Below are 12576 nucleotides of genomic sequence, written 5' to 3' on the forward strand. Positions count from 1 at the left end.
GCCAGAGGGCAGGGATAGGTGGAATTTTGGGAAGGAATTGTTCCCTGTGAGGGTGGGCAGGCCCTGGCACAGGGTGCCCAGAGAAGCTGTGGCTGCCCCTGGATCCCTGGCAGTGCCCAAGGCCAGGTTGGACAGGGCTTGGAGCAAACTGGGATAATGGGAGGTGTCCTTGCCCTTGGCAGGGGTGGAATGGGGTGGGGTTTAAGGTCTCTTCCAACCCAAAGCATTCCAGGATTTCATGAACTCACTCTGCAGATCATTTGTTGCTGTGGGATGTTAACATCACTCAGAAATGCTGCACAGCCACAGTTCTCACCCAAGGTGATGGAAATTGGAGCACTCACCCTGTTTGATACCCAGGCTCCTGCTGCAAAGTTGTAGGTTCAATGGGAAGAAATTACTTCCTTTCCAAAGTCTCAGAGTGATTTTCTGCACAATTTGGCATCTTAATATTTTTACTCTTTGGTCTAAATGATTCATGCTTCAGAGTTGTAAGTATTTTATATTTTAACATAAGTGATTGCTTTCTACAAATTTTCAATACTTCTTCTATAACAGCACTGTCAGTTTGCATTAAGTTCCAGAGTAACAGTCTTTTTTTTATAGTCTCCATTAGAAATGGATGCAGTTGCAAAAAATCCATGGAATTATGTATCTTTATCCTACTATGAGATGTAGAATACATGCCACAAAACCCAAAGTTAATTTGGAACTAAGGGAATGACAACTTCTTTAAATTCCCACCCAGCAAACCCACTCCCAGGAATTACCCAGCATTTGAGAAACCAGCATCAATAAAAACAAGTAGTTTAATAGAATCACAGAATCACAGAAGCTCAGGGCTGGAAAGGACTCACAAGGATCATTGAATTCCAGCTCCTGGCCCTGCACAGGATCACACCATGTGCCTGGAATGGTATTTCTTATGTCAGGCTCACGTGGTATTCCCTGTGTGAATGCCATTGGTATTGTTCAGAGGCACTGCTAAAAGGATGGAATAATTACAGACAGGCATTCCAAAAGTTCACATAAAAGAAATGCACATTATGCACAGGAAGATGCTGAAAGCACTGTATGCTCTGGGCCAAATTCCATCAGCCAAATGCTTCCAGCCACTCTCATTCCTGTGCTAGAGGACATGGGGAGTAGCTGAGCTGTAAGTAAGTGCACCCAGGTAGCCAAATGCCTCCTCCTGCTTGCCCAGGTTGCCATATTTAGGGCAGCCATGGCTGTTGCTATAAAAGGCTGTGAGAGCAGAGGGTGGCAGGAGCAAGATCCACAAAACCTCAGGCAGCCCAGACCACTGCCAGCACCAGCTCGTCCTTCCCAACATTCTGAACAGGGACCAGAACGCTTGAAAAGAGCGGTTCACTCCAGCTCCAAAGTGCTCCCCTGCCACTACTGAAACCAAGAGGTGGAAAGACAAAGAAAAACCCCACGGAGATTTCCTGAGGGTCATATTGATGAGTGTTTTATCATCTGCAGCATGGCTGGCTGTCCTGGGCTGGCTGGGATGGGGTTAACTCCTCTCAGCTTGGATCATGCTGTGCTTTAGGTTGGAGACCAAACCAATGCTGACCATGCTGATATTTCAGCTACTGCTGAACTGTGCTGGCACAGCACCCAGGCTTTCTCTGCTCCTCAGGATCATTCATTTCTTTTATCAATCCACAAGCTTTTTTCCTTTGACTTTTCTTTCCTCTTCTGCCATCCCGTCGGACAAAGGGAATGGGAGTGGCTGCAGGGATCAGTGAGGGAGGAGGCACTGGGTTAACCCACACCCCTGCTATGTTATCACGTGTCATTATATGTCATCATGTGTTATTGCATGTTATTGTGTGTTATCATATGTTATTAATATGTTATCACGTTACAATATGTTAGAATGTGTTAGTAATATGTTACTATATGTTATCACATGTTATTGTGTGTTATGTTATTAATGTTATCACGTTATAATGTGTAAGTAATATGTTATTATGTGTTATCACATGTTATTGTGTGTTATCACATGTTATTCATGTTATCACATGTTATCATTCCATTGTAGCACTTCAGCCATTCTTGCAGTGTCAGTGATTCCGTTTCATTTACATTTTCAGTCTCTAAGATGCCTAGAAAGGAGGAAGGGGTCACTGGCACTGACACCTGGCAGGAGGTTGCAGGAGGGTTTTTTTGTAGGCAAGAAGGAATCTGCCTGGGGATGATCCCCCTCATCTGAGTGGTGGCTTCTCAGACATCCCGAGTTCGTGTGAGAGCTGCTCAGGGAAGGTCACAGCCAGAGGAATACAGAAAGGAAGCAGAAGGAGATGCTGCCTCAGATTTTGTATGTACATCAGGAGCTCTTTTTAAAGGCCATGTCGATTTAGGTAACTTATTTTCCTCTCTACTTTTCCTTCCTTTTCTCCTAGGCTTTAAAACTTCTCCAGAGCACAAGAGAAATCTATCAATGGGAGAAGGATGCAAAGGAGAGATCAAGAAAACAATTTGTGGGTTGGAACAACCTGACTTTTAAGGTCCTTTCCAACCCAAACCATTCTATGATTCCAATTTCAATTTCAAACCTGTTTCATTTCACACATTTGTCTTCTTTCTGACCCTATTGATTTCCATGAGTTAACCCAGCTCACCACATGCCTGGACTACTCATGAACTGCAAACTGTTTTGGAGGGGAAAATCTTCTGGAATTTTGTGTCTTCATAATTCCATAAACAGTGAATGCTCTGTATGCCCTCGCCCTCATTCATCCCTGGGATGCACAGGACCCTGTTTTTATTCTGTGCAAGTGAATGGATCCCAGCACACACAGGAGTTTGGGACACAAAGCCATTATGGAATAGCCCAGGTGCCTCCAGGCCACGCAGGATCAGTGCAGATGCCATGAGCCTCTCTGAGGTGCATCCCAGCAGGAGCAGGATTTGAAAGGGCTTCCAGACACATCCTGCTGGATCTGTGCTGATTTAGAGCAGCTGGGGACCAGCCTGACTTTGCTAGAAGAGGGCAAATTAATGGACTAAACTTTGCATGGCTCTTTCTTTGAACTCAACAATGAATCACATCTATGGTTCTTGTGCTTTTTTCTCATCCTGCTGAAGCTCCCAGCCATCCAGGCCATTAGCATGAGCACCATGAGGAGCTCTGGATCCAGTGCCTCCTTCTGTGTCTGCAATCCCAGAGTGCTTTTATACTGATCCAACAGAGACTGCCTAAAACAGCCAGAAAAGCTTTTTCTGCTATGCTAGCAACAGTCTAAATCTTTTTCCAACCATAATGCCTGCATAATTTTTCCTCTGATATTTATTAAGCCCCTTGAGACATTATATAGCTTCAGCATTCCCTCCTTTTTAACTTTCTGCTATTTTCATTCCTTTATATGAGCATTTTGTTTCTCCTCCTTCTCTTGCACTGCTTCCAGAAGTCCTTCCCTTATTTCATTACTGCTCCCCAGCACCATCTTTGCAAATCCCTCAGCATCCAGAGGCTGAGTGCAAACATAAAATGATGGATGGGAGATGAGGACTGACCTTTCCACCTTCCCATCCAGGGGGTCTCTCCAGTGTCTTTAGGCTAAACAGCCACCCCCAGTGGCTTCATCTGTGTCACCAGCTGAACTGACCTGCTTTTAGGGCTGGTGTCCCTCTGCCCTCACACTCCTGTGTCCCAAGAGGTTCTGAATGAACAAGCAAAAGCCCATTTCCTCTCAGTTTCCCTTCAGATGGGAACAAAGGATTCAAATAACTTTCCCTATGTTCTTCACTGGGAAAAGATGTATGGAGTCATCTCCAATGCATATAATGGGAGAAATTTCAAAGTGTCTCCTACTGTCATTTCAATTCTATAATTAATAACTATATGCAGAAAGGCCTTCCACACCATTTTCTCGCTGTCACACATCCCAAATCAGACAAAGAAAAAGAATGTCCCCTGATAGGAAGTATCTATGTCCTGCTATAGCATTTCCCCTAATTTAGGTTGCATTATTGATGTACAGAACTCTGTACTTGAATAATGTAACAGTAAGGCTCTCACAGAAAGAATCAGCACTGGCTTTAATGTGTGTCTATAAAGATAAGAAAAATGTATTTTAAAAGTCCAGCAGCTTTCAAACAATATATTTTCAAGTTACAGGAATGCTCACCACAAGGAATTTAAAATTAAGGTGAGAAGGGGGGGCAACATTTCTTCTAAAATGCTAATGAGATACTGCCTTAAAAAGTGAAAAAAAATCAACAAATCTGACATATGAACAAACATTATGAATATTCAGGAAATTTAAGCTGCCGATTCAATGTTTTCTAGGAGTGTCCAACTTTTGCACTGATCACACCAGCCATTCTTTTTCTTCTCATCATGAGCACACTCGACTGTGGTGTCGGTGTGCTGCTGGAACATATGTGTGGAATTGCAGGGATTGTAATTCATCCAGATGGCAGGAAGCTCTGGAATTGTTACTCCTATGCTACAGATGTTTAACAATCCAACCATATGGCTCCAATAAGGCAGCCTTGTCAAAGAATACAAAAACTGCACTAGACACAGAGCCCTGTAAATGGGAATGCAGTCCTGAGGTGGGAATGTTCATATGGCTGCACTATAAATGCACACATCACCCTAGGAAGTTGGCGTGGCTATTGCAATTACAGAATTTATGGAACATTATTTAAACTCCTGAAAACAATCAGGCCTCCTATTTGCATAATTTCCCCAAGTCAGCTATTAAATGAACATTCCTCATTTGTTTTTGAAATTCATTAAAGGCATCAAACAGAGGTGAGTTGAAAAGCTGGGTAAATAAATACATGTAAATACAATAATGTCCCCAAAGTGTGGCCTGAAGGAAATGCCACTGCAGGTAAAAACTGAGATTCAACCAATGAGACCAATAATTTCTCTAGAAAAAATTTTGCCAAAGGCAGGGAGCCCTGCTGATGCTTGTGACAATTGTAATGTGGAAAGCTGAATGTTGAGAAACAATCTGAGATCAATAATATCTTGGCCAAGAAAGGAAAGCACCATGAAATGGTCCATCCATAACTCTACTGAATTTTGGCAGGTTTGAAAGACAGATAAATGGCAGCAAATCAGATTGTTAAATCACTAATCCTGTCATTATTACATCCTGTCACATTGCATAGATTTAGACATTAGAAAAAGAGTGTAAGGTAGGAGAGTGAAGAAAACACTTAAAAGCTCAACTCAATCTGTGAAGAAAAGGTGAATTCCAAAATTTTTGTTTCATGGTTGGTGCTTTTCTGCCCAAAAGTCAGCTGTCAGTAGCTGCTGCTCAGAGTCCCATCTGCCTTCCCTCTGATGTCAGGTCTGTGACCCTTTGTTCCCCACAAGAAGTGACTCCTCTGTACAAATCTGTTGTGCAAGAATAAGATTAAAATGGACAGACTGAACAAAGCATTGGTCTCTCAGACAAAAATGCATCCATTTAGCACACAGGGCATCTTTCCACCTGACATATTCTTAAAGAGAACTATTCAATTACCATCTCCTCACAGGCTAAAGAGCACAAAAGAGCCATGTAATATTCTTTTTCTCTTTTTTTTTTCGAGCAGCAAAGTATTCAGAGCTGCTTTATCTACCACAGATACTAATCTAAGCAATATAATTTTAAAACATCCTTACAAAAACCTTGAAGGACAGTTGAACCCTGTGGTTGTTTAAAAAAAGATTTTCTGCAGTTTATGCATTTACTCTGCCAAAAGCTTACCTTAGCATACAAAGTACAGTAAATCATAGCTGCTCTGATTTACTGCCCAGACTGTGCTGTTTGTTTTCAGGGACAGCTCAGGGAAAAGCTCTGTCAAGTGTAAGAACATTCAGAGAAGGGGAATCGTTTTGCAAAGCTCCCACAATGGTAACAACATTTCTAAGATCTCAGTGAAGAGAAAAAAAATGCAGATGTGCGTGTGCAGCATTTTTCAGGGGAGATTTTTTGAATACCACTGCAACCTCAAAATATTTCAAGCCCTTTGGAGGCACAAAGACAATTTCATACCCCAAAGCTGTTTAGCCTAAGTATTAATGGGCTGGCTAGTTGTGTAATTTACCAGGCAAGGAGTTAAATTATTGGACCTCGTGCCTGAATTCCCCATTTTATGGGGCAGCAGCACATACAGAGGCCAAAAAGGCAAAGAAGACACCAGAGAAGTGGCAGAGCAAGAAGCTCTGGATCAACGTGATTAGTTAGAACTGAGGGTAGATTTTATTAGACTTAATCTATTTAGTAAACCCCAACAGGAGGACAAAGATAAAACCATATATCTGACATCCTTTTAAAAGTTAGTAAATGAGAAGGGAAAAGATCAAAACAGTAGCTGAAAGCCTTCACTTCTGCTTTAAAATCCAAGAAACAGTCATTAACAGAGATTTAAACTCAGCCCTCTCTAGTCTAAACATGTCACTGTTAATTACAAAGCTATTTAACTTTTGCAAGAAACAAAGACTGCTATTAATGAAAGAAGAACCAATTAGCCTTTAATCTACACACTGTTTTTTAATCAAACTTTCTTTTGATCATCAGACTCACTGCAGGATGTTTCCCTCCTCCCCATGTTGTAGTGGCTTCCATGATTGCTAATGGAATGGATTTTAAAGGGCTGGCTGAGCAGGGAGAGCCCTCTCTGCAGGGCTGGAGCTTCCCTCCCTTCCTGCCAGGGACAGCTCAGGAAAGTGGAATTTTGTGTCCTGACCACTCTTGGAGCAGCTGCCTTTAGAAGAGTATGAATGTATGAATGTGTCTAGAGGAACGTGGGACAGGAGTACTGGACAACCTTGTTAGGAAGCAGCAAAAAAAATACCAGTTGAAAGGGAAGCAAGAAATGGGATGGAAAAAGGCAAAAGCAGAGAAGTGCCTCCAGGAATGAAAATGGAATTCACTGCTGACTGCAAAGAATGATGAATGAGAGAATTTGCTTGTTGGCACAGGAATATATTGTGGAAAAACAGAACAAAACAAAACAAAACAAATGGGATCAGGGCTTGATGTGTTACAAACAAAAGGAGTGACACGAAAAGGATCCCATTAGCAAAATATTTTGCCTCCAAACTGTTCTTTGAGGGCTCAGAGAATTTCAAGGAGGTTTTCTGTTTGGTTTTGGGGATTTTTTTTGCTGTGTGGCTACTTGTGGTAGCAAAATAATAAGTCCAAGCATCTGGAATCCATCATGATGGAGAACTTCTTCCCTGACATCATTTCCCTCTCGGCTGCTGTTGCTGCTCTGATCTCCAGGAAGGACAGAGAGCAGATGTCCCTGAGCACACACCAGGCTGATAATGAAATACAAGAACCTGACTCCTGCACGTGTAAACAGCAAGAGTGTAACTATTATCTGCTGTGTGTCAAACACGGGGCTCTTGGTCTGACCAGATACCTGCTGCCTGCTCTGCATTAGCAAATTTTCAGTGTATGCTGTTCTTTCTCCACCACAGAAAGATAAAATTTGCCTGGCAGCAGCAGAACACTAAGTATTAATACTAACTCAAAAAAACCCACTTCAAAACAAATGTTAATATCCTCAAAGAATCAGAAAGTCTGGAGAGATTTATTGTTGCGACAGTGTGGCAATTTAAAAAAAAATTAAACATAAAAAAATCAATAGATTGCAGGGAGAAAAGTGATAATAAATATACTCTGTGCTAGACAAGATTCTGAGTCATGAAATTCAGGACTGTAATAAAAATATGTGGAACAACAGCTGACATGGTAGTGACACCTGAGATATTTGAAGGTAGGTACATACTTACCATAGGAAGGATTCCAGCAAAGACAATAGCTTGCAATAAATGTTTTTCAGGACTTGACTAACAGCATTTTGCACTTCAAAAGATCAAATTATTACACTCTCTGTAAAATAATTCTAATGCCTTATCTCAAAGGGCTGGTGATTTTTCACAGTCCAAACCCCTTTAATGTAACTGTTTGGCTGAAAGGTCATTGAAAATGAGATCAGGGTCCATTCATGGTTTTCAACTGCTCATGTATTACAATAGGAGTCCAACACAGGAACTCGGATAAAAACATCAACAGAGCTAAAAAGAAATAACTGTAAAGCACGGTGTCAAGACATTTGAAGTTAGCTGGATAAATGTATAATTTTCATATTTATTTTATTTATAAACCTGTTAATAAAATTTGGATCTTATGCTGATCAAAACCACTTTGTGTTTTTCTTGTGTCATAATCTCATGACACAAGAGCTAGAAAAGAGATCCACTCTCCTTTTGAGCACACACAGAACACTCAGAAAGCTGCAGTACTGAAAACATGTGACACTAATGTACAGGGTATTTTTAATTAACAAAGCTCTTAAGCATTGCTGAAAGATTCATTTTGATTTTTGTCCCCCTTCACATTCACCTAAAACACTCCAGAGCTCCATATTTATTTATACAGTGCAGTTGGGAGAAAGTTCTTCTGACATTTGAGAAGCTTTCAAAAGTTAAATTGTTGATGGGAACCATTGTGGAAAAAAATGAGATTTTAACTCATTTAACTCTTGAAGTAAGACCTTTCAAAGGTAAGAGGCAGAAACTTTACACTGCTGCTTAAATTATGTGGTAGTTTATTCCTGAGTGCTCTCAGTTCCCCTAATTCCTAAACATTGGTGAATACTTGCATTAATTACTCCCCAAAGTAAGCTCTGATTCAAGAAGGCACTAAGGAACTTCATTAACTCCCTCCCTAAAGACTTCAGCCAAATTTTCCCCACTTGCTCAAGACGCACAAACCCCAAACGCCCCGAAATATTCTGCACCCTCAACTCTGCCTGCCACCAGGGCCAGCTGAAAGCTTTGAAAACCAACACATCTTTAACTGATCTCCAGCTGCTCCAAACCCCCTTTGGGCTGTGCCACGTGGCTCGAGTACATACGTATGCAGTAGTCGCCACTCTCGTAGTAGCCGGGGCAGCACTGGGAGCGCCGCCGGTACATCGTGCGCAGCCCCCTGCGGTACGCGGTCTTGTAGCTGATCCTGCACCACGAGACACAAAACCATTGAGAATCAATGCCCTCCTGCTGCAATAATATTTGTGTGAAATTATAGTAAGGGTAGCATTCAAGAATTATTTTTAAATGCATGAAAGGGTTTTTTTTTTGATAATAAAAGCCGCCATAAGGAAGGGATCAATACTTGTTTGGAAGTTTGAAATATGACTTTGTGTTACAAGCACAGTGCTCGTGACAGGCACTGGAGCTCTTCCTGGGGCAGCTGCTGTCTTAAAACATTTTCCCAGTCCTGCTGCAAGGGCAAGAAGTTTCTTCAAGAATAAATGATTTATTTTTGCACATCAGCAAGGTCAGCTCTCAACAGTGGAAGGAGCACAGTCTTCTGCAGAGATCACTGTGTCAGCTGCTACACAAAATCTTACCACAGTGGCACCTGCTCCCAATACACAACTTGAGAAGTTAACCCCAAGTGATTTGTTCCTTCTTGCTACCCCTTCCAAGGCACTCATACCTTGCAAAGTGTCATCATAGTCCCAGCTCAGTATTTAAAGCCTGTTTTCCCCACCACAATACTGCAGTCCACAGAAATTAAAAGGTGTTTAGCATTCTGAAGCATTCCTACATTTATTCATAGCATTAGCAAGGATATCACATTGGAAAGGTAATATTTAACTGCATATTTAACAGCAAACAGTTCAAAACAGCTTTGCTAGTTTATGGAAATTACCTCAATTGAACAAAATCTATTGTCCCTCATGTTAGATAAACTGATCGAATTTACTCTGCTGCATTCCAATCTATACAATATTCCAGAAAGCTCTGCAGCTCTGTTCACTTCCAAACAGGAAGCTCCTGTAACACAGGAGCTGAAAACCAAGTGCCACAGTCCCCACTGGGATGGTGCTGAACAGCCAACTTGCACCTGAATGCATGAGAGCTGAGATACAAATTAGCTTCTAAAACCCCCTTGAAATATTGTGAATATTAGTGGATATTTATTAGGATACTTAGGAAGCAGACTGAATATAACAGCAATATCCTGCAGCCTGGGAAAAATTAACTCTTTGGTACAAGTTTTCATTCAGTCCTAGAAATGGAGCCATCTTAATTTTACCTGATTTTCAGTGCAGATTTGGGTGCACTAATTCTAACAGATCCATATCTAATTATCACTAACCCTCAAATGCCTGATTATTCACAATTTAGGAGGTGCATGGGCTTCCTTTTACAAACCTGGACATGCACCAATCACTTGGAAAAGAGAGTTGGTCATGTCTGCTCAGGGAATAAACACTTCCAATCCCATGGCAGGGCCAGTGGAATGATACATTCTCCTGGGTGGCCCCATGAGGGACTCACTATCACTTATCTCACTCAAACTTCAGGCAAAAATCTCTGTATTTCTATTCAATGCCCTGGAATTCCAAACACCCTGCCCTAAAACTCATCTTTGTGTACACATCTATATTGGAGCACCACAAACATTTAGATCAACAAGAGATGTGTGAGGAGATGAAAAGGCAGAAGGAAGGTCAGGATTAGCTCTTACCTGTGCCTGGTGCACTTGAACCAGTTGAGGATGTCTGTGCATCGTGTGTAATAAATCTGGTCAAAGGGATGAGCATAAGATTCCTGCACGGTCACGGCGTAGCTGCCAGGGGACAAGGAAGGAGGTGAGGCTGAAATGAAAATCTGCAATTCCCTGTATCTGCTGCTCATGGAACTCTAGTATGAAACATATTTACATCAAGAATCTTAGAAACTTTGGGTATTAGCAAAGAGCAGAAAAGGGCTTCCTCCAGCTACACCTCTTCCTGAAAATTTGGAAATGCTTGGCTTCATGACTGATGTAGGCATAGAGATATCACTGTGAACAGTAAGCTATTCTCTTTTAGGAGAAAAGCAAGTATTGCTAAAACTCATGGAAATTTAAAAGGTGAAAAGGTGAATGGATATGGACAAAACCTGGAAAATTTGATGAGAAATCACAGAGCTCCAACAATAGCAAGAACTGAGCAATCTTCCCAAAACACCACTGAGCCATGCAGGAGGTTCTATGGTCATTGTTGTTTGGGCCTCTCACGTGATGGAGGAGCCCAAATCTCACACTGGGGTCAGCCATGGCAGAGCACTGCCCCATAGCAGGAGTGTGCACTGCTCAGGGGACTCCTCTCTCAGGTTCTGATCTGGACACAAGCCCTACTTTATCAGATCTATCTTTGGAGAACAAGACACAAATCACCCAAGGCAGGTCAAGACCCAGGAGTTGGATCCTCTAGGTCACTCATTATATCGATTGCCTTAATTCTGCAGCTGATTTCCCTCTCATCAGCAGCACTGATGATTAACTGTGGTTAAACCTGGGAGATTGCACCCACAAGGTAATACCAAGGTATTTGCTTGGAGGGGCAGACTGGCTTGAAATTGAAGACTTTGCTGTTCCTGCCCTGCTTGTCATGTCCTTTCTAGACAAGCCAAGGTTCCCCTGGATGCTGCCTTGCCTCTGTCACTGTTTGCTGGCTTTGACAATAATAATGTTTTTACTTCTTCTAATGCCAAAATATAAAATATTTACGTTGCTCATTATTAATGTAAGACAGTAACACTTGCAAATCTCAATTATTATTTTACGATCCCGTTTATTATCCAGCAATAGGTCCTTACAATCTTTTCCCTTTGATTTATTAACATCTAACTAACAAAGTCATCTTGGTCAGTACAACCAATCAATTTTGGTATTTAATTTTTGTTTCTCCTTGATTGGGTCTCTAGGTTGCTGACTTTCTTCAGACAAAATCAATATTTTATTCCTGTGCTCTGAATGCACTTCCAGCACGCAGACTGCAAAATCCTTTTCCTGTACAGTCTTTGCTTTGTAGTTGCATTATCTGCAAAGAGTTAATTCTCTAATTAAAGCCTCAAAACATAGTAATTAAATATGATTCTATTTTTACCTTTGTTAAGGGATGTATTTTGCTAAAGTCTACAGCAATTCAGCTTTGTGTGGAATTGTACCAGAGAGCAGAACTGGAAATTAAGCAAGTTAAACTGAGAAGTACAGGACCTTTAGCCTCTGCAAACAGCCCCTGTGTGAATGTGAACCCCATCAAAGGCTGTGGGTTTCTCTGTGCTCACAGGAACTGGCCTGCTCAGATCCACTTTTAGGACCAGGACACTGGAACAATAGAGAGAACAAGAAATTCCAGGGCCTTTCATGTTCAGTGCTTTCGTTCACTCTTTGATGCCGACACGAATTTGGCAGGAAGAGCCCCAAAGTTCAGGCCAGACAAAAACAGCCTGGATGTTGCAGCAGGAAAGGTTTCAAACTTTCTTGCAGGACAACAAGGAGAAAAAAGCAGGGCAGAACAAGGCCAGCATTTCTGTGGGTGTCTCCATGATAAATACAAACAATTCAGTGCACTCCTGTCACTCAGACTCTGGAGGAGCTTCCCAAAGGGCACAGGGGGATGTGGTCAATATCTGTAGCCTTAGAACCAATTCCTTGGGATGATCCAAACCCTCCAAGGCACTCAAAAATACTCTTTCTGCAAAGCAAATCTGTGCTTTTTTTCTTAGATGTGGTGGTATTTAGCAGATTATGGCTCTCAGCTTGCCTT

The 12576-nt window shown here is 41.7% G+C and overlaps 1 protein-coding gene across 8 annotated transcripts in view; it reads right to left on the minus strand.

Annotated features, from left to right (window-relative positions):
* Positions 1-12576, minus strand: part of MEGF11 (multiple EGF like domains 11) — a 253575-nt gene that overhangs the window by 179787 nt on the left and 61212 nt on the right. For all 8 annotated transcript variants that reach the window (XR_015806596.1, XM_088172695.1, XM_088172696.1 and 5 more), the window contains exons 4-5: positions 10509-10610; positions 8884-8984 (exon numbers count right to left, since the gene is read on the minus strand). Coding sequence is in view for 7 of the 8 variants with exons in the window: in XM_088172695.1 (XP_088028821.1) it covers positions 8884-8984; positions 10509-10610 (203 nt within the window). In the remaining variant the exon portion in view is untranslated. The remainder of the gene's footprint in view (positions 1-8883; positions 8985-10508; positions 10611-12576) is intronic.

Source organism: Sturnus vulgaris, chromosome 13 (genome assembly GCF_052056855.1).
Source record: "Sturnus vulgaris isolate bStuVul1 chromosome 13, bStuVul1.hap1, whole genome shotgun sequence".
NCBI classification, from domain to species: domain Eukaryota; kingdom Metazoa; phylum Chordata; class Aves; order Passeriformes; family Sturnidae; genus Sturnus; species Sturnus vulgaris.